The sequence below is a fragment of the Rhinolophus ferrumequinum genome, chromosome 9, assembly GCF_004115265.2.
Source record: "Rhinolophus ferrumequinum isolate MPI-CBG mRhiFer1 chromosome 9, mRhiFer1_v1.p, whole genome shotgun sequence".
NCBI lineage: Eukaryota > Metazoa > Chordata > Mammalia > Chiroptera > Rhinolophidae > Rhinolophus > Rhinolophus ferrumequinum.
Window position 1 is genome coordinate 69,591,411 of NC_046292.1, and position 21,118 is coordinate 69,612,528.

Genomic DNA, 21,118 nt, shown 5'->3' on the forward strand with positions numbered 1-21,118 from the left:
TAAAAATCATTATTCTGCTTTACAATTGGGTTGCTTAGACATTCCAGGCTTTTAGATTTCAAATTAAAGCCTGCTGCCTGTTTTGGTCAGGCTCTTTTTTGCAAGTAACTAAAATCGACTTAGAAAAGAAAAAATTTTAATAAGAAATACAGATTTTCTGTTGGAATTCAAGGGAAACAAGTACAGCTGGGCCTCACAATGGACTAGAATTGGATCCAGAAAACTGAGGATCCCAGACAGTTCTCGTCCTTCCCTCTCTGTGTTTCAAATGGAATGTTGATAAGTTACTCTGGTGCTCCTGAAAAGGAAAACCCAGATATTTGCAATGGCAAGAAGGAGTCTGCGGGATACAAGGGGCACAGCCTTAAAAATGTTAGCAGTTGGTTTAGATTTCAGGAATCCACCAAGCCAAACTGTAGTGGTGTTTGTGCTTTCAGAAATCATACTGGTTTTGCTAGATAATTGACAGCAGTATATTGCTAAACTCTAGGATTGCCAGTTTCAACCAGACTATTTACCATTCAGAATTTGAACTTTTCACTTTGGGGATATATATTTTTAATTATATGTATACACACATACACATTTTCCTAATTTTTATAAAATCTGCATTTTGTATAAGAAAATACAGAGTATAATACAGATTTATCAAAGTGTTTTCCATATCATGGTTATATATTTCCCAATTTATTCTGTGTGTGTGTGTGTGTGTGTGTGTGTGTGTGTGTGTGTGTGTGTGTATTTCTTTTGGGGGAGTCGAGGGCAATTTTAAAAACAATTTTATTTTGAAAATAATTTTATTTTGTGTCCAGGTTTTTCTGGAAGCCATATGGGCATCCTACCAAAGCTCTACACGTAGAGCCCTAAGGCTACTATTGTCATACAGGGAAACAAGACCCTATGACCATTTGCAATATGTCCTCAAATAGTGTCTGTGTTTGGCCCTGTGTGCTGCCTGACAATGGACTGTGTTTTAGGAGCTGGATTTAGAATATTAGTTTGGTATTCTGGGACATCTCTTGCTCACATATCTGGTTTATTTTGTCTATCTAGCAACAAAAAAACAAGCTTATAATAACTAGAAAGGCAATTTCCTGAGTGTGTGTTTCAAGAAGATCTGGCTTAAGTTTTCCTACTTTGTTGTTAGTGCGCTGATGTGAATCACAATGGCAAATTCTAAATCCCAAGATTACCTTCCTAGTAAACTCGAACATCTCTCTGTTTAGTACATATTAACTTTATTATTCAGTTCAAGGAATATGATGTCAGTAATTCCAAAAACACATAATATTCATGTAATGTTGCCTAAAGCCCAACATCAGAAATTGCTGAATTACTTCTTGTTCTAGATGATCGATGTCAGCATTTATCCTAATAGTGCGGCTAAAAATCCATTTGTCATATGGCTGCTTTAATTTTTAAATTCTATGTACTCATATATTGAAAGATGAATGCAAGTACTCACAATGACCAGGATTTATGGTCAGAATTACCTTCAGTTTAGGTCTCAAATTTTAGAACACTTTAGTTTGCTAGTTTAGTGTGTCCAAATTGGTATGGTAATGAAGTAGTTTCTTCTTTGACTGTCTCGCTTGCGTGCTCAAGTTTCTTCCTCAGAAACATCCCAGTTCTTCCAAGATGATCTCTCCAGTTGCCAGTTGCTCTGTCCAATTTTTACCTTGATCCCCAGCCAATGCCTGGAGCCCCTTATACGCTGCAAGACAGTTGTATACCAATCACTTGCTTGTGATGGCAAAATTAAGCCAAAGAAGTTATTTATAACAGAGCAGTTAAGAGTGTGTATGGACCTTGTCTGCCTGGGTTGGAATTCTAGTTTCACCATCTTTGAGCTGTGTGAATTTGGGTAAGACATTTAACCATTCTGCATCAGTGTTCTTATGAAACATGGGGATTATAAAAGTCCCCATCTCACAGGGTGATTGTGAGGACTAAATTACTTATTGCATTTAAGCATTTTGAACTGTACCTGGAACATAGTAAGTACTAATAAGTGTTTGCTATCCTCATCCAGGTGACAGGCCTTTGATACAAGCTTTTGTGAGTTGGTACAACAGCCTGTATGCCCTTTACTTGTGTGGGGCAAGCAGAGAAATGTGGTTTGAATCACTTGCATTTCCCCTCAACCCAAGGAGGAATGGCATAGCATTATGCCTCCAGGGAAAATCACATTTATTATTTTTTTTTTAATCTACACAGACTTTTCCCTCTCTGAAGCACACTTCACCCCTTCCCATATCTTTGTCCATGTTTATTCCAGTACTTCTGCTCAAAGGAGAAATAAATAGAACTCTTTATTTGGAGAGAGGGAGATCATAATAAAAAGAGGACCAATTAGAGTTCGTTGATCCCCTTTGTTCTGTTATTGCTTTTCTGAGTATTGCGTCCTGGACACTATTATACATCATCCTTGTTGTGGCCTTCTGTAACGTTACTTATCTACTTGAATTCGCTCAATCACCAGATGAAAATCATCGGGATATTGTACATTTTCTCCCTGCTTGTATTTCCTCCTGTCCTCTGCAGCCTGCCCCTTATTGTCCACCTGACCCGCCCTATTACTGATCTCCCATTTTATAATGTTATTTATCATTGTAGTGTTTTCTGAGAGAAATGGAATGTGACATTTTAAACATGATTTGCTTGTTTCACTTCTGTGTTCCATAGTTAAGATTTCTCTTGTGCTGCTTTGTTGAAAAAGCAGAGCAGTGATTCCTCATTTTAGCTTTGCAACATTCCTGATCTGATATCCCTTCCAAATACCTTTCTTTTCAGTGCCTGATATTATACCATTAGATATTCATTCGCTAGGGTAAAACATTGTCAAATCTATCTTAAAATGTATATTTCTTTGAATATTTAATAAATCAGCACTGACTGAGAAGGTCAATGTTCTAGTCTTGGCTCTGCCACTAATTAGCTATATATTTTGGGGGTAATCAGCTGAAAGCTTTTTCAGAAGCATGTAGTTTAATAATTAAGACAGCCTTTCTGTGTTTAGATTCTGATTCTATCATTTGTAGAATGGTTCGGAAGTTATTTACTCTCTCCAAGTCTGAATTTCTTTATCTATAAAAGGAATAACAATAGTAATTAGACTATAGAATGGCTGTGAGGATTGAATCAGATAATGCACACAAAACACTTAGCACAATACCTGGCACATCGTAAGCTTTCAGTAAATGTTGGTTGCTATAAATATGTATTAGATATCTGGAAGAGAGGCACATTGTTGCCTATTCTACCATATTTTATAGTGGGGGTTGGCAAACAATAGCCCAATTCTAATCAGTGGCCTCTTTTTATATAAAACATGAAAAAACAGGATATGCAACAGGAACCTGTATTTTTGTCTGATATTTACTATCTGTCCCTTTACAGCAAAAGTTTGCTGTTGCATCTTACTATTTTTGCCAGGAAACTTTAATGAAATAATAAAATTCCAAATTACCATGCAATAAAGTGAGTTACTAACATCTTAATACTAATTACTTTATTAGTGATAAGTGGTCAACCCTGTCCACTTGAGAGGTTTAAAGTAATGGTAAATTAGATGTAGGTACAATAGAGGGAAAAGAGATGAAATTCCTTGGTACCACAGGTTTTCGAGGGAGGTTGCAATGGGGAACCAAAGCCAAAGGCACTGGGTGCATGAAGGGAAACAAACCACCTATAGTAGAAGCTTCTTAGCTGAACTTGACTACACCTACTCTTTACATATTCTCTACAGAATATGCTAACACGTTAGGCAGAATTCTCAAGACTTAAGAGGCCATTCTCTAGTATACCTCCACGTTTCCATTCCTGTTTTTGAGTTTGTGTCTTTCAAGAGTCACTTGAGTTTGTTGCCAAACCTTTTTAATGTCATTTGAATTTATTATTTTGATGGTATAAATGAAATATAAACCGATGATATATGAAGTATGGAAAGAAAGAGTTACTATTCCAGTGAAAACTGAAGTGAATGTTTTGGAAAGATTTAATAAAGGAGAGTCACTTTAAAAATTGCTATTGAATTCAGTATAGCCGAAACAATATAAAAGTTTGAGGGGAAGTTATAAAAATTTAAAATGATTTTATATTTCAGATTGCTTCCCAAAAGGTTTAAATTTTTCTTCACTTTAGAGTAGCTTGAACTAGAAATCATAGGCAGCATATGTGGATACAGTTTTTGCAAGAAATATGAGGCTCCAATCAACGAACCCATGTCTAAAAAAAGAAAGATTGACCTTGTGATGAAAGATTTGTGAATGAGTGTATATTTATTTTTAAGTTAGAATAAAATGATTATGATATATACAAATTATTTTTAAAATTTTCTCCTGATTTTTTTGATCAACCAAGCAACTAATTGTGTTAGATAATAGGGCATCCACTATACTTTACAAATCATTTTTTAACTTAGAAAAGGCTAATCCTATGAAAGCTATAGTTAATGGATGTCTCAAGAGAAAGCTAATTTTCCTTTTTTAAAGTTTGTTTTCCCTAAAATATTTGTGAAGAAGTGGAGTGGGTAACAGTGACAGCTCCAAGAAGTTTGGAGTCACTACTCTAGATTTATCCCTTATTAAATTATGTGGACTAAAAGGGAAAAAATATTTTTGGAGCAAGAGTATTTTAAAAATTGGTCCTAGCAAAACATTCCTTCTTTAGAGCTTCTCTAATTCAGGCCATTATTCTGCCTGGAGTAGTGAATCTAGTTCAGCTAACATCAGGAAGTACTGAATAGCAATGTACTAAAGCAAGAGCAAGGGGGAAATTAGGGCATCGCAACAGAGCCTTTAGAGCAGCCTTGTCAGTTGAGATTAAATTTAATCAAAAGGAGAAAATGGTTTTTGGACTGTTGGAAAATGGAAAATCTGGCAAAGATTTTTAATCCACCATGCCATCTACAACATTATTTTTTAAACTGAGGCTTGTATCCTAATTAAATAGGAATGTTTCCCAAGTTTCTGCCTTAAGTTCAGGGTAATTGTTTAAGCCTCAGATGCTTTTATTCTTACTTGGATGGAAATAGCTTGCATGCTGGTTCAAGTCTTCTGAGAAGAAGGCTCAAAGATGGGATTAGACTTGCAAGAAATGTATTAGGGTAAATACATGTCACGTCCAGCACGACGAGGGTTGTGGGGGGCGAGGAGGGCGGCGCAGGGTTAAGAAAAGACAGTAGCCATGAATAGAGTGTAAGTGCGGGGACCAAGGGACGGGCAGCCTCAAGGTCTGGGCTGTGGGTGCCTAACTGGGCCATTAGCTTTTATTAGTTAGGTAGGGAAGTTAAGGAGATAAAGCTTGTCAATCTCAAGATCTGTGAATCCTATACATCATAATAGGAAACTGATTCAAGCCAATCACCCTTGCCTGCAGGCAGCTGCACCGTGAGTCTCAACTTCCCCAAGGGACAAAACCTATATGCATATGAATAGATGGAGAGCATACCATTGAATCTCTTCCCCAGCAGGTTGTGGGAAGGAATGCAGCCACAGAGGTAGAGCCTTTCCTTAGCCTGGGGAAGGTGGGGGTCTGTGCCCACCTCTATGAACCTCATGGGTTCTCCTGTTGGTCCCCATTCGACTGCGCCTGGCTTAGGTTGCTTTCCACGTGGAAAGTCATTAGTACCCGTCATTAACTGTCCAGTCATCTTTGGGGCCAAACAGGGAGACATAAGATGCAAACAAAGGTGAAGCCAAGTCCCTGAAAGGATCCGTCTTACAGACTCTCATTTCTTTGGGGGCAGGTACAAGGAGACAGACGGTTAGGCTGCTGCGTGGCGACAAATGCGTATAAAAGAACATGGGAAGGAATCCAGAGATGACTGGGAGAGCAGTTAAACTGCAGTGTTCATTTGACCCTGAGTGAAGGAGAAAGGAAAGGAAGGAAGCTTGGTTAGAAGCGTCTTAGACTGCAGTGCAGTTCTGAGGAAGTTTGACAGGCTGCTGGAAAGTTCCCAAGCCACAGTCATCCATCAGAAAAGGCCCTCTCCCAGGAATAGGCCTGCTTTAGTATCCCTGATGTGCTCAGTAACTAGCAGGGAATAGCCAGTGAGAAGGTGGCCTTGGGACCAATGCAGTATAGATTTAAGAGAGCTGTAGCTAGGGCCATAGGTCAGTTATACAGTTAAAGATCAGAGAGGTGCCTTCTTGTGACTTGCCACACATGTAAATCATGATATGCTTTATACTTATATATCTTTACCATTAGGCATAGTAAATAGATGGAAAGATAGAGTTTTAATAGTATTCTTAATTAAGAATTGTGTAATGAGCACTTATTATATGCCAGGTACTATGTTTTGTGCTGAGATTGAGATAAGAAATAAAGAATAAAGTACAGAGGAGCAAATCGATTGTGTATTTTAAAATTCAGCATGATCAGTGTGTTTGAAAAGTCAGCCATAGACAAAGTTCTGCTAAGAAAGCCAATAAACTATTAACAGTGGTTATTTATGTAGAGTGGAATTGAAGTAAACAAGGAGAGGACTTAAAATGTTCACTTTTAAGATTCTGTGTTGGAGTTTATTACACATATAAATTCTTATAATTTAAAAATGTGTTTTAAAAATTTAGCTTCCCATGCTTGAGGAAAGAATTGTAGACTGCTTAATATTTTTTATCTGTTTATATAGGTTTAATCATATTTTAAGGTTACTATCTTTGTCCTCTTTTATAGAAAAATAAAAATTCTATAGCAAATTTCTTCTGTTTACTTTAGGTGTGACTTATGCTTTTTATAATCTCTTAAGGTGGAATCTTAGGTCATTGATTTGAAACCTTTTCCTTTTCTAAGATAAGCATTTAAAAGGTAAAATTTTACCTCTAGGTACTGCTTTAACTGCATTTCATAAATTTTGGTATATTGTATTTTTATTTTCCTTGGAGTAAACGTATTTTCTAATTTTCCTTTTGATTTCTTTGACCCATGGATTATTTACATGTGTGCTAAACTTCCAAATATTTGAGAATTTTCCAGGTATTTTTCCATAATTGATTTCTGGTGTAATTCCATTGTGGTTAGAGAACATATTCTTTATTAGTTCATTTCAATTTATTGAGACTTGTTTTATGGCTCAGAATATGATCTGTCTTAGTGAATGTTCCACATGTACTTGAAAAGACTGTGTTTTGGTTTACTGGGGTGGAGTGTTCTGTAAATGCCACATTGGTTGATAGTGTTGTTCAAGTCTTCCATACCTTTAACTGGTTTTTTGTCGACTTGTTCTGTTAATTACTGAGAAGGAGAAGAATTACTTCAAGTCTCTAAGTATAATTGTGAATTTGTCTGTTTCTCCCTTCAGTTCTATTAGTTTTTACTTCATGTATTTTGAAGGTTTCTTATTTGGTACACACACATTTAGGATTGTTATTTCCTCTTGATGAATTTACCCCTTTTATATTATGAAATATCACTCTTTACCTCAAGTAATGTTCCTGTTGTGAAGTCTGCTGTCTGATGTTAATAGAGCTACTCCAGCTTTCCTGATTCACTTTTTTTTTAAATTAAGGTGTAAAATTGACATATTATATTAGTTTCAGGTGTACAACACAATGATTTTTGATATTTGTATGTATTGCAAAATAATCACCACAATAAGTCTAGTAATCATCCCACTCCAGCTTTTTTTATGGTTAGTGTTTTATGTTATATCTTTTTCCATCCTTTTATTTTTAACTTCTCTGTCTTTATATTTGAATGGGTTTAAAATTAATTTATTGTTGACAGAATCTTAATTGTGCCTTGCTTTTATTATCTGGTCTTATAATCCTTTTAATTGAAGAATTATAGCATTTCTGATAATGTAATTATTAATTATGTTGGGGTTCAAGTCTATCATTTACTGTTAGTTTTTTTTTTCTTTGTTCTCTTTTTTCTCTTTTCCTTCCTTTTGTATTAACTGAGTTAAATTTTTTTTTTAATTTTATTTTGTTTTCACTATTGGCATAATAGCTATATTATGTGTGTGTGTGTGTGTGTGTGTGTGTGTGTTGTGCACGCATGTGTATTATTTTTGTTTTTTCTAGTGGTTACTCTAGGATTTACAATGTGCATTGTTTCTGATTTTATGTATTTGAGTCCTCTATTTTTCTTGATGAGTCTGGTTAAAGGTTTATCAATTTTGTTTATCTTTCAAAGAAACAGCTCTGGGTTTCATTGATCTTTTGTATTTTTTTTAGACTATTTCATTTATTTCCACTCTGATCTTTATTACTTCCTTCCTTCTACTCACTTCGGGCTTTGTTCTTCTTTTTCTAGTTCTTTAAGGTGTAAAGTTAGATTGTTTATTTGAGCTTTTCTTCTTTCTTGAGGTAGGCCTGTACTGAATTTCCCTCTTAGAATTGTTTGGCTGTGTCCCATAGATTTGGGGTCATGTGTTTCATTAGCATTTGTCTCAGGTATTTTTTTATTTCTTCCTTAATCTCATTGTTAACCCATTCCTTGTTTAGTAGCATGTGTTTAGCCTCCATGTATTTGTGTTTTTCAGTTTTCTTCTTGTAACTGATTTGTAATTTAATACCATTGTGATTGGAGAAGATGCTTGATATAATTTTAATCTTAAATTTATTGACACACACTTGTTTTGTGGCCTAACATATAGTGTATCCTAGAAAATGTTTTATGTGTGCTTAAAAAGTATATATTCTGCTGCTTGGGGTAAAATGTTCTAAAAATATTGATTAAATCCATCTGGTCTAAGGTGTCATTTAAAGCCACTGTTTCTTTGTTGACTTTCTGTCTGGATGATCTATCCATTGGTGTCAATGGAGTGTTAAAGTCACCTACTATGATGTATTACTGTCAATCTCTCCCTTTATGTTCATCAATATTTGCTTTATATATTTAGGAGCTCCTGTGTTTGATGTGTAAATGTTACAAAGTTTATATCCTCTTGTCGGATTGATCCCTTTGTCATTATGCAATGTCCTTCTTTGTCTCATTATAGCCTGTTTTATAAAGTCTATTTTGTCCGATATAAGTATTGCTACACCACACCAGCTTTTTTTCATTCCATTTGCATGAAATATCTTTTCTATCCCTTTACTTTCAGCCTCTGTGTGTCTTTCAATCTGAAGTGAGTCTCTGCAGGCAATATATTATGGGTCTTGTTTTCTTATCCATTCAGCCACCCTGTGTCTTTTAATTGAAGCATTTAATCCGTTTACATTTAAAGTAATTATTGGTAAGTATGTAGTGATTGCCATTTTATTCATACTTTTTTATGAATAAAAAAATTTTTATTTTTCTTAATTTTTTTTTTTCTTAATTGGGGAACACTGGGGAGCAGTGTGCTTTCCAGGGCCCATCAGCTCCAAGTCGTTGTCCTTCAATCTAGTTGTGGAGGGCGCAACCCAGCTCCAAGTCCAGTCGCCGTTCTGAATCTTAGTTGCGGGTGGGGGGCGGGGGTTGCAGCCCACATCCCATGCAGGAATCAAACCGGCAACCTTGTTGCCAAGAGCTTGTGCTCTAACCAACTGAGCCATCTGGCTGCCCTGAATCTTCTTCTTAATGAAGTCTCTTAACATTTCTTGTAATAAGGTTTGGTGGTGATAAAGGCCTTTAGCTTTTTCTTCTCTGGGAAACTCTTTATCTGTTCTTCAATTCTAAATCATAGCTTTGATGGATAGAGTAATTTTGGTTGTAGGTCCTTGCTTTTCATCACTTTGAATATTTCATGCCAGATTCTCTGTCTTTAACCTTTCACATTTTAATTATGATGTGTCTTCATGTGGGCCTTTTTGGGTTCATCTTGTTTGGGACTCTTTGCGCTTCCTCGACTTGTATGTCTGTTTGCCAGGTTATGGAAGTTTTCAGTCATTATTTCTTCAAATAGGTTTTCAATCTCTTGCTTCTTTCTTCTTCTGGTACCCCTGTGATGCAAATGTTGTTATGCTTGATGTTGTTCCAGAGGTCCCTTAAACTATCTTCATTTTGTAATTCTTTTTGTTCTTCCAATTGGGTGTTTTCCATTACCGTCTCTTCAAAATCTCTTATTTGATCTTCTGCTTCACCTAATCTGCTGTTCATTCCATCTAATGTATTCTTCATCTCTGATTGGTTCTTTTTTATAGTTTCTATCTCTTTGTGTAAGTTCTCACCGAGTTCATCTACTCTTCCCTTGTTTTTTCAGAATTCCTTAGTTTTTGCCTAATGTCCTTTTTCTGTTCTAAGATTCTCATTCAGGGTACCATATTGCATTTAGTGGTTATGTCTTTTTAAGCTTCTCTTGGCTGTGACAGTTTCTCATACTTGCTTTGTTTTTGATGGCCTTGACAGTTTGAGGAGTTCTAGGCTAATATTTTGTAAAATGTCTCCCAAATGGAGTTTATCTTATGTTTTTTTCATTTCAATTGATTCTTGTATCCCTTTGACACCCACCCCAATTGTGTGTGTGTGTGTGTGTGTGTGTGTAGCATTTTCTTACTTTCTTACTTTCTAAAATTTCATGTAAACAAACTCTGACATATTACATTGTGTTTGGCTTCTTTTGCTTAGCATAATGTTTTTGAGCTTTATCTTTGGATATTATATATGTATCAGTATTTCATTCAATTTTTATTGCTGAGTAGAATTGCATTATATGTATCTGACACTAAAAAATGCTCCAGTCTCATCTGTCCTTGAACCCTGGTTCCTTTTATTCTAGTGGTATTAGAAACTAATATCTGGACGCTGGATCTGGATGTGCTTGTCGCTGTTCTTTCAGTTGACAGAGAAAGGAAATATATGTGTGTAAATTCACCTGCATATGAACATATCTACAAATATTTCTGTATGAATCCATCTTTCTGTTAAGCTAAACAGATTTCATACTGATGTCTCCAACACTAATTTGTTACCACATGAATCATCCTAGTCTTACCCCCTTGCTTCTCTGTAGTCTTCTACTATAGCAGTGAGAAACCTGGCTTTCATTAACCAACATCTAGTACTTAATTGTTCAATTGCAGTATTCATGTACAGCAGTTTCAGAATTGTCAATCTGTACTTCCATGGGAAATCACCAACTAGAGTATAGTGGCTTATGTATAGTTCCTTTGCTTTTATTCTTACTGTCTCTGTTCATTTCCAAAGTTATTTAGGCCAGCACCTTTCTCTCCCACTCCCTTGAGTGAGGTTATTCTATACATTTGCAATACAGTTAGATTCTTTTGTCACAGTCTGCATTTCATAATGAGATCCCCTGACCTCCTCCTAAGTGTTTTTGTTTTAATTTGTATATAGTAAGGTTCACTTATGCTATAAAGTTTGGTGGATTTTTATAAATGCATATTGTCCTGCATCTACTATTACAGAATTATACAGAATAATTTCAACTAAAAATCTCCTATAATTGACCTATTCAACTTTTCCCCTTCCCCAAACCTCTGGCAATTTTTTTACAGTCTCCATAGTTTTGCCTATTCCAGAATGTCATATAAATAGAATAAACAATATGTAGCCTTTGCAGACTGGAGTTTTTCACTTAGCAACATGCATTTATGATTCATCCATGTTTTTATGTGGCTAATTCCTTTTTAAATGATAGTTCATTCCTTTTTTATCACCGAGTAGTATTTCATTGTAATGAACGTACCATGATTTGTTTATCCTTACTTTTGGTGATTGTGAATAAAGCTGTTATAAACATTTTTTTTATTATTAGTTTCAGCTGTACAAAACAATGTAATAGTTAGACGTTTATACCCCTGATTGTTATGAACATTTGAGTGCAAGTTTTTGTGTGGACAAAAGTTTTCAAATCTGTTGGGAGTGTGATTGCCAGATCATATGGTAAGACTATGTTTAGCTTTGTAAGAAACTGCCAAAATGTCTTTCAAAGTTGCTGTATAACTTGCATTTCCACCAGCAACGAATAAGAGTTCCTTTTGGTCCTCATGAGCAATTGATATTGTCAGTTTTGGGATTTTAGTCTCCTATTAGGTGTATACTGGTATTTCATTGTTGTTTTACGTTTTATTTCCCTAATGACAAATGATTTTGAGGTTTTTTTCATATTCTTCTTTGCCATTTATAGATCCTTGGGAGTTTTTTGTTCAGATCTTTTGCTCATATAATAATTGGATTGTTTGTTGTCTTATTGTTGAACTTTAAGAATTCTTTGCATATTTGGAATGGAAGTCCTTTTTCTAACATGATTTGCAAATACTTTCTCCTAATTGGTGCCTTGTCTTTTTATTCTCTTAACGGTATCTTTTATTGAGCAAAAATTTTTAATTTTAGTGGAGTCCATCTTACCATTTTTTTCTTTTATGGATCATACTTTTGATGTTGTATCTAAACTTATCACCAAATCCAAGAACTGAAGTTTCCTTCTAGAAGTTTATGGTTTTGTGTTTTATATTTAGGTCTATGACCCATTTTGAGTTAATTTTTATGTGAGGTCCGTAGGTTTATTTATTTTTTTTACATGTGGATGTCCAGTTTTTCCAGCACCATTTGTTGAAAAGACTATCCCTTCTGCATTGAAATGCCACTGTGCTTTTGTTAAAACTCAGTTGACTATACTTATGTAGGTCTATTTCTGGCCTCTCTGTTCTATTCCATTGATCTCTGTGTCTCTTCTTTCACCAATACATGCTGTCTTGAGTACTGTAACTGTATAGAAACTCTTGGAATCAGTTTGTGTGAATCCTCCAGCTTTGTTCTTCTTTTTCAGTATTTTGCTGGCTATTTTTAGGTTTTTTGCCTTCCCATATAGATTTTAAAATCACTTTGTCAGTATCTACAAAATAGCTTTCTAGGACTTTTATTAGAATTGCCTAATTTTTTTTCTTTTTGTTTTGCTGGAATTGCCTAAATTTTAAAATCCTAAATATGTGTTCAATTTTGTCAAATGCTTTACTATATTTTGATGGTCGCATGATTTTTCTCCTTTTATTTTGTTGATGTCTAAGTTGCTCGATTTTGAAATGTAAATCTTGCATTTATGCAATAATTTCAAGTTCGTTGTGATGTTTTATTCATTGTATTTATTGCTGGATTCAGTTTGCTAATATTTTATTTAAGATTTTTCCATCTATATTCATGAAAGAGACTGGCCTATAATTTTTCTTTTTTTGTAATAGGTCTCAAGGTCATACTGACTTCATAAAATGAGTTGGGAAGTATTTCTTTTTTTTCTATTTTCTTTTCTTTATTTATTTAAGTAAGACTGATTTTATCTCTTCCTTAAATGTTACTTTGAAGTCACTGGAAAGTCATCTTGGCCTATTCTTTATTATGTAGGTTTTATTTTCATCCTTTTTTTTACAGTTTAATATATTGAGTTCAGATTCATATACAATCAAATGTACACAATTAAAAGTCCAATTTGATGAGTTTTGACTAATGTATAAACCTGTATAATACCACCACAATCCAGATATAGAATATTTTTATCACCTAAAAAGTTCCCTTGTGCTCATTTGCCATCAGCCCCTCCCCTCTCCGTAGCCCCAGGCAAAACCTGAGTTTCATTTGCTTATTTGTCATCTGTATATCTTTGGTGAGTTTCCTGTTCATGTATGTTGCCTATTTTTTAATTGAGTTATTTGTTTTCTTATTGTTATGTGTTTTCTAAATTATAGGTTATTTTAACTGTTCTAAAATTTCATGTAAACGAACGCTGACATATTATATTGTGTTTGGCTTCTTTTGCTTAGCATAATGTTTTTGAGCTTTATCTTTGGATATTATATATGTATCAGTATTTCATTCAATTTTTATTGCTGAGTAGAATTGCATTATATGTATGTACCAGAATTTGTTTATCCATTCTCTTGTTGATAGACATGGTTGTTTCCAGTATTTAGCTATTATTAATAAAACTAACATGCACATTTGTGTGCAAGTCTTTGCGTGATTATATATTTTCATTTATTTTGGGTAAATACATAGGAGTGGAATTGCTGGCTTATGTGATAAGTGGATGTTAATTTTTTATGAAATTGACAAACATTTCTCCAAACAGGCTCTGACATATTTTACTTCCACCTACATGCTATGAAGAGTTCCAGTTGTTTCTCATCTTTACAACCACTTGACATTATCAGTCTTTTCAATTTTTGCCTAGTAGGTGTGTAGTGGTATCAAGTGGTAAATAAACTGTGGTGTTTATTTACATTCTCTTATCATTAGTAATGTTGAGTATCATCTCATGCGCTTATTGCAGATCTTATGATGTTTCTATTCAAATCTTTTGCCCAGTTTTTTTAAAGCACTCTTACTGTCACCTTATAGTAAGTTTTAAAATCATGTCTTCCAACTTTTTCTTCTGTTTGATGGTTATTGGGCTGTTGTGGGTTCTTTGCAACAGCAAAGGAATAAAGTTATCAATTGCCACTAAAAATACTTGATCAAGATTGTGTAGAATCTAGAAATTAATTTAGGCAGAATGGATGTATTAACAGTTTTGGGTCTTTAAATCCATGAGCACAGTTTAGCTCTTTCTTAGGTCTTTTAAAATTTATCTCAACAATGTTTTACAGCTTTTAATGTAGAGGTGTTGCACTTTCATTTGTTCCCACGTATTTCACTTTTTTGATACTAGTGTAGATGAAATTCCTTCATTTTCTAGTTGTTGATTATTATGCTTGATTATCTTTGGGTAATTGCTGGACATTTTATTGCAAATTTATAGAAATAAGTTGACACTCTGGGTGAAGTTATTTTAATGAAGACAGGAATTCGTTTTGCTACTGGCTGACTGTTAGACTAGATGCAGATCACTTTAATCTAGTCAGGGATTGAGCTGATTCAAAGTTGGACTTCAGTTCTAATAAGGGCTTGTCTATTTCCCATTCATTCTTCTTCCTAGTGTGTAGTCCGTCAGACTCCAACTGTAATCCTGTGGTATCCACGAAAGCCTCCCCTCTTTGGTGGACCCCAAATTCCAATTTGTGTGCCTCTAAGCCTGTGAAGATTGCTAAAAGCTATGCTCAGCTTCTTAGCCTCTCAGCTATTGCTTTTGTTTTCAAATTTGGCAATTGCCTCAATGGAAAAAGTTACCTCAAATACCTGATCACCTCTTTTGTCTTCTCTCTTATAGTTTGTCTCAAAAGCTACCACCACAGTAGCTTTATAATGCCTTCAAATCATGCTTGCAGTGGTACCTCGGGTTTCGAACATAATCTGTTCCGGAAGACCGTTTGAGTTCTGAAACGTTCGAAAACCGAGGCACTGTTTCCCCATAGAAAGTAACTCAAAATGAATTAATCCTTTCCAGACCTTTAAAATCAACCCCTAAAACTGCAAATTTAGCATGAATTTTACTATCTAATGATACCATAAATCTATAAAATTTACGGTGTTCGTAAACCGAAAAGTTCATCAATGGAGATGTTTGAAAACTGAGGTACCATTGTATTTATTTTTTTAGATATATGTATATATATATATATTCACATAACATGCCCATTTTTTCTAGCTGTTTTTAGTAGGAGGGTTGGTCTTAGACAACCTAGTCAGCCATTGCCAGATGTGGCTTTCTCTTCTCCCTCTTGCCCTCCATTCTTCCATCCTATCCTCAACTAGAACATAACGTTGTTTTCTGTAGCATCTCATTTACTACTGTATTCCCAGCACATAAAATAATGCCTAGCACAGCATAGAAGTCAATAGATATTTGAAGGAACATTTTTTGGTCTTTATTTTTACATTTGTAAGTGATTTATTACTTTCTTACTTAATGGAAATAGTTTAAATTATTATTAAAATTAAAGAGATTTATTTAAGAGAAAAAACTGAAAAGATAAGGACCTTAGAATTAATGTTATAATCAAGCAATCAAATTATTTAGGTAAAAATATAGGTTTATAATTTTTATTATAATCTTTCAGTGAATACAAACAAGACAAATAGATTATCGTGTTTTAAAAGGTAAAGATGAAGAGTTTCATGAAAAATTGCATTTCGCATAGTATGTAAATCTTTACCTGTGTTTTTCCCCCCTCTTCCCTTTAGAGCCATTTTAAGTGCCAGATCGAGTTATTTTGCTGCGATGCTGTGTGGCTGTTGGGCTGAAAGCTCTCAAGAGTACATTACTCTTCAAGGGTGAGCATAATTTTTACAAGGCAGCTTGACTGCAAATGATTGCAAATAATACAAAGCACTTTTTATGAATCAGATCTCCCTGTGCGTTCAAGGAAATATTTCTCATGTGGTAAAATTCAACCAAGTGCATTTTCTGAAAATGAGGTAGTAGGGGACATTTAGTAGTAGAGATAGCATATTGGCCATCTTAGACTGCTATAACAAAGTACCACAAAAATTTAAACAACAGAAATTTTATATTCTCACAGTTCTGCAAGATCAATATGCCAGCAAGGTTGGTGTCTAGCGAGAGCTCTTACCCTGGGTCCCTGGGTTGCAGACAGCTGCTTCTCGCTGTGTGCTCAAATGTCCTTTCTTCAATACATGAGGGTGGGGTGGAGGAGGTGTAAAGAAGGTGAAGGGAGAGAGAGAGAGAGGGCTCCGGTGTTTCTTCTTATAGGGACACTAATCCTATCACATCAGTGCAGGTCCCCACCTTTATTACCTCATTTAACCTTCATTACTTCCTTAGAAACCCCATCTCCAAATGTAGCCACACTAGGGGTTTAGTGTTCAATATATACTGGGGGTGCCCAAAAAACGCATACACATGACTTGTGTTCATCTTTTGTTATCAGTATATACTATTACAATTTTGGTACAGTTTTTTCCTTTTTTAAAATGTGTATACATTTTGGCACCCTTTGTATATATGACTTTGGGTGGGTGGGGGAACACAAATACTCAGTCTATAACAGGTAGTTTCTTTTCTCTTTTTTTTCTTTTAAAGAATAAATTGAATAGGTATAGATTTCAACAACCTGTGATAATGCAATGGTGAATCTGCACAATTGGTGGCGATTTATACAAAATATTGATACAGTTATTAAGAGTGAACTACTTCCTTAAATGGTGACATGGAACATTTTTTGGTCATAGATGATCACTGTGAGAATCTGTACAATATGGGGGAGGGCTGTCTCTGTAGGAAAATTGCCTGGGAGATCTGACAGAGCCTCTCAACTCTGCATCATTCTCACCATTGATGTTTCCTTAACTGGGTCAGTCTTGGCCAGAGACTTACATAGATAAGAAACGGTGATGGTGGAAATTCCGTAACAGTGGATGCATGGAAAGTACTGATGAATTCTTACCATTTATTTGTCACACAGGCTTATGATCTTGAGCCTTCTAGGTTACAATGATCTGGTTCTCTTTCTAACTAAAACAGATTCCCAAATGCCTCTCATTTTGTAATTTCTCTTTATAAAACAGAATTTTGAAACATTATTTATAAGAATATATAATGTGTTTTATTTTTTGATATTTTATGCTTTTTTTTTTTTTTTGATGAAAAGTCAACATTTATTGCAGATAGATATTGTTAGCAAACCAGGACTAGAGTGGAACTTCCTCTACTTCACAGTAATTTGCTGAAATGTTGAAATCCTGCATTTCCTATCAAAGAGAAGAGAAAGATGGCCCACTATTACCGCTTCTATTCACACTGTACTGGCTGGCTCTGTCCACTGTAGTAAAATGAGAAAAGGGAAAAAAAGACAACATGTTTCAAACAGCACAGAACTCTGCTCGTACTCACAAGCATATGACTGTGCATGTTGAAAATCCAAAAGGATCTAGACAAAACCTTTCAGAATTAATAAGCAGATTTAGCAAGGTTGCTGGAGAAATACCAATGTACAGATATATCTGTATATACAACTTCAATCAGGATATAAAATTTCAAAAAAATACAATCTTCAATAGTATCAAACACTTAGACATGCACTTAACAAAAGATTGGTAATGCTTGTCGGGGAAAGCAAAAAACCTTTACTGAGACAATTTTCACAGTCAGATATCCCACGTGGTAGTTTTCATGTTTTCAGCTCATCTTCCTTAATCCTGTGCTTGCCCTTCCCCTGCTTCCGGCATGTGAATGGTTTCTAGTTTAGATACAAGCTCCTGCGTGACATCAGGACCATCTCTGCCCTCCCGGTCAACCTTTGGCTGAGCCAGTTCCTGGAGATCATCTTCCGGATCAGGCCCTTCTTCTGGCATATAAATGGACTCTAGTTTTGGTAAAATGTCCTCCATGACATCAGGACCTTCGCTGCCTTCATCCCCAGTGTTCAGCTGAGCCAGGTCCGGGACATCCATTTCCAGATCAGGCCCTTCTTCTGGCATATAAATGGACTCTAGTTTTGGTAAAATGTCTTCCAAGGCGACAGGACCATCACTGCCCTCATCCCCAGTGTTCGGCTGAGCCAGGTCCTGGAGATCAGTTTCCGGGTCAGGCCCTGCTGCTGGCATTTGAAAGGTCTGTAAATTTGGTAAACTCTCCCCTTTGACTTTGCCCTCACGCCCACTCTTAGCGAGAGCCAGTTCCTGGAGATCAGCTTCTGGGTCAGGATCTTGAACCTCAGGTGCTCCTTCATCTTCATTGTCTTGACCAGGTATCATCTCCTGACTCTGAGTCGGTGGCTCCACTTGTGGAGGTTGTTCATCATTGGGTTGCTGGCCAGCCACAGGTCCAACGGGCTCCGAAGACTCTTCATCTTTGTAGTAGTACTTCCCATAGGGATCTGGATCTCACATGCTTACTCATACTTCACACCGTTCAGTCTCCGGTCGCAAGAGAGAATCTAGAAGCGATATTTTATGCTTTTAATAGAAATGAAACACATATGCAAAATGACCTAACCCCTTTTCTTTCATACCAGGGCCTTTAGAAGGTTACATTTGAATTATACTACCACAGTTTGAATACACAGATCACAACATATTTTGCAGTCTGTTTTTTGGGTATAGTGTCAACTACTGCCACTGTTAATGATTTCAGTTATGCATCCATGGAAATCACGTGGATTCCCTTATTTCAGTGTATTTTTTTAAGAAAAAAGACTAGACTAATGAAAGAATAATAAAGAAAAAATAATGGAGGATATAAAATTGCATATATAAGCATCAAGTGTTTACCTGATATAGCTACTAAAGTAAACTTCCAACTGATGTGTCCCCCACATGCATAAAATATTTACACATTGGAACGTTTTTTCATTGTTTTTTCAGTCTCCCACTAATATAACATCAAAACATAACATGAATTGCTTTTTGATGTTAAAAACAAAAGTAAGTTTGTGTCTAAGTAACCCTGTTGTCTTTCCTTCTTGAGTTTCTCTTATTATTTAAAATTATTTTTATTGAGAGATAATTGACATATATCATTGTGTTAATTTTAGGTGTGTAATATGACCATATATATGTATATATATAAATGATTACCACAGAAAGTGTAGTTATCCATCACCACGTTTAGTTACAATGTTTTTTCTTGTGATGAGAGCCTTTAAGATCTACTCCTCAGCAACTTTCAAGTATACCATACAATGTTATTAACTATAGTCACCAGTGCTGTGCATTACATCTCTAGGATTTATTTAGTTTTAGAACTGGAAGCTTGTACTTTTTGACCACTTTCCCCATTTAACCCACCCTCTACCCCCTGCCTCTGGTGACCAGTGGTCTTCTGATTATGGAAAGGATTTTATATAGTGCCAAGCGAAAAGTTTGTTATCCTGTGGGTAAAAGGATATGTGTAGATGGATCACTTGGTGACAGTTTTTATCATCACTGTTGAATAAACAAGCCCTGAAAGTTATATGTTCTTACTGATTCAGATCTCTTTTTATGATGAATTTAAATGATCCCTTGAATACAGGAAGAAGGATAGTGCACGAAGCAGAGGCCAGGCTCTCTAAGTATGCCAGTGCTAGGGATCATCACTGTGGTGGACAAATTTTGGAAATTTGTCCCGGGACTAGTTTGACTCAGAATGCAACTTTTTTGGAATTCATTGAAAATCATGTGATTTTTTTTGTAGTGAGATAAAGGTCAAAGAAGTATATGATCATGGGATCTTATTTTACAGCATGGGAAAGTAATTTACAGAGACTACATGTCTAATTTTTTCCTGGAAGAAATTTTATTTCCTTGTATATTTAGTGACAGTTTTTACTACCTGATGCCTATTATTGTATACCTTGTTACTCTCTCCAAATAGATTCTGTCCTCAGCAGTAATAATAGCTTACAATAATACCGTGTATTTTCTAGACTTCTTCCACATTTACTATGCCCTTTAATTTTTAAAATCAGTCTTTGAGAGTGCAGGTCTATTCACATATTACAGGTGAATAAAACAAGGTCAGGTAAGTTAAATGTCTTCCTGAGGTCACCTGGTTAATATAATAAGTGCTTCTGCTAGTATAAACCATGTGTTTGTTGATTCCTAATTCAGAGTTCAGTCCACCACAGTCACTGAAGACATTAAAAGTTTCCTATTGACATGTGTTCTTGAGCTAGCTAAACAGCCCTCCACTATTTTGAATCAGTGACTTTCAACAAAAAAAACAAACAAAAAAATTTTTTAACTAAAAAAAATAAACAAAAACAAACAAATAAATAAATCTGTGACTTTTAAACTTAATCCCATAGGACCCTAAAGATCCTGGGAACACATGGTATGGGATTGGGATCTCAGGGGAAGGCCCTTTGGGAAGAGGCCCCTCTTCAGAGCTGCATTACCTTTATCTGTTTATATTGTTCAAGATGACCTCTGAGTTTAGCTATAGGAATGAAGGCAATCCGTAATCAGCCCTCATGAGCCATCAGATTAAACATTCAAAATACACAGGCTTTTAAAGATGAAGTCTATTTATTAAGAGATCAATAGACAAGAAACAAGTGACGTCAACTACTGGTCTCTACTTTCTTACCTGTAATTTTCCATTTTTGATCATGATGAAGGTAATGGATAAGTATCTCCTGTTATAATATGGCTTGACTACTGTTGACCAACTTTAATAGCTGTTCAAGGAAAAATCAAATAGAAATAACCAAATTTGCCATCACAACAGAAGTGAAGGGAAAATACTGTAAGATGAGTGAGCCATCAATGACCAGGCTCACTCATCTTACAGTATTTTCCCTTCACTTCTGTTGTGGTAAGCAAGGCTCTGCTCCTTACTGGTTCATCTTATCCAGAGCTGCTGTATTAGCAGTGGAGGCTCACTTCTAATCGGCTTAATTCACTTCTAATG

General features: G+C 35.4%; 1 protein-coding gene across 3 annotated transcripts in view; it reads left to right on the forward strand.

The window, feature by feature from the left end:
• The window catches only part of BTBD8 (BTB domain containing 8), an 81,503-nt gene that overhangs the window by 21,299 nt on the left and 39,086 nt on the right, over positions 1 to 21,118 (forward strand). For all 3 annotated transcript variants that reach the window (XM_033115450.1, XM_033115451.1, XM_033115452.1), the window contains exon 5: positions 15,949 to 16,038. In XM_033115450.1, coding sequence (XP_032971341.1) covers positions 15,949 to 16,038 — 90 coding nt within the window. The remainder of the gene's footprint in view (positions 1 to 15,948; positions 16,039 to 21,118) is intronic.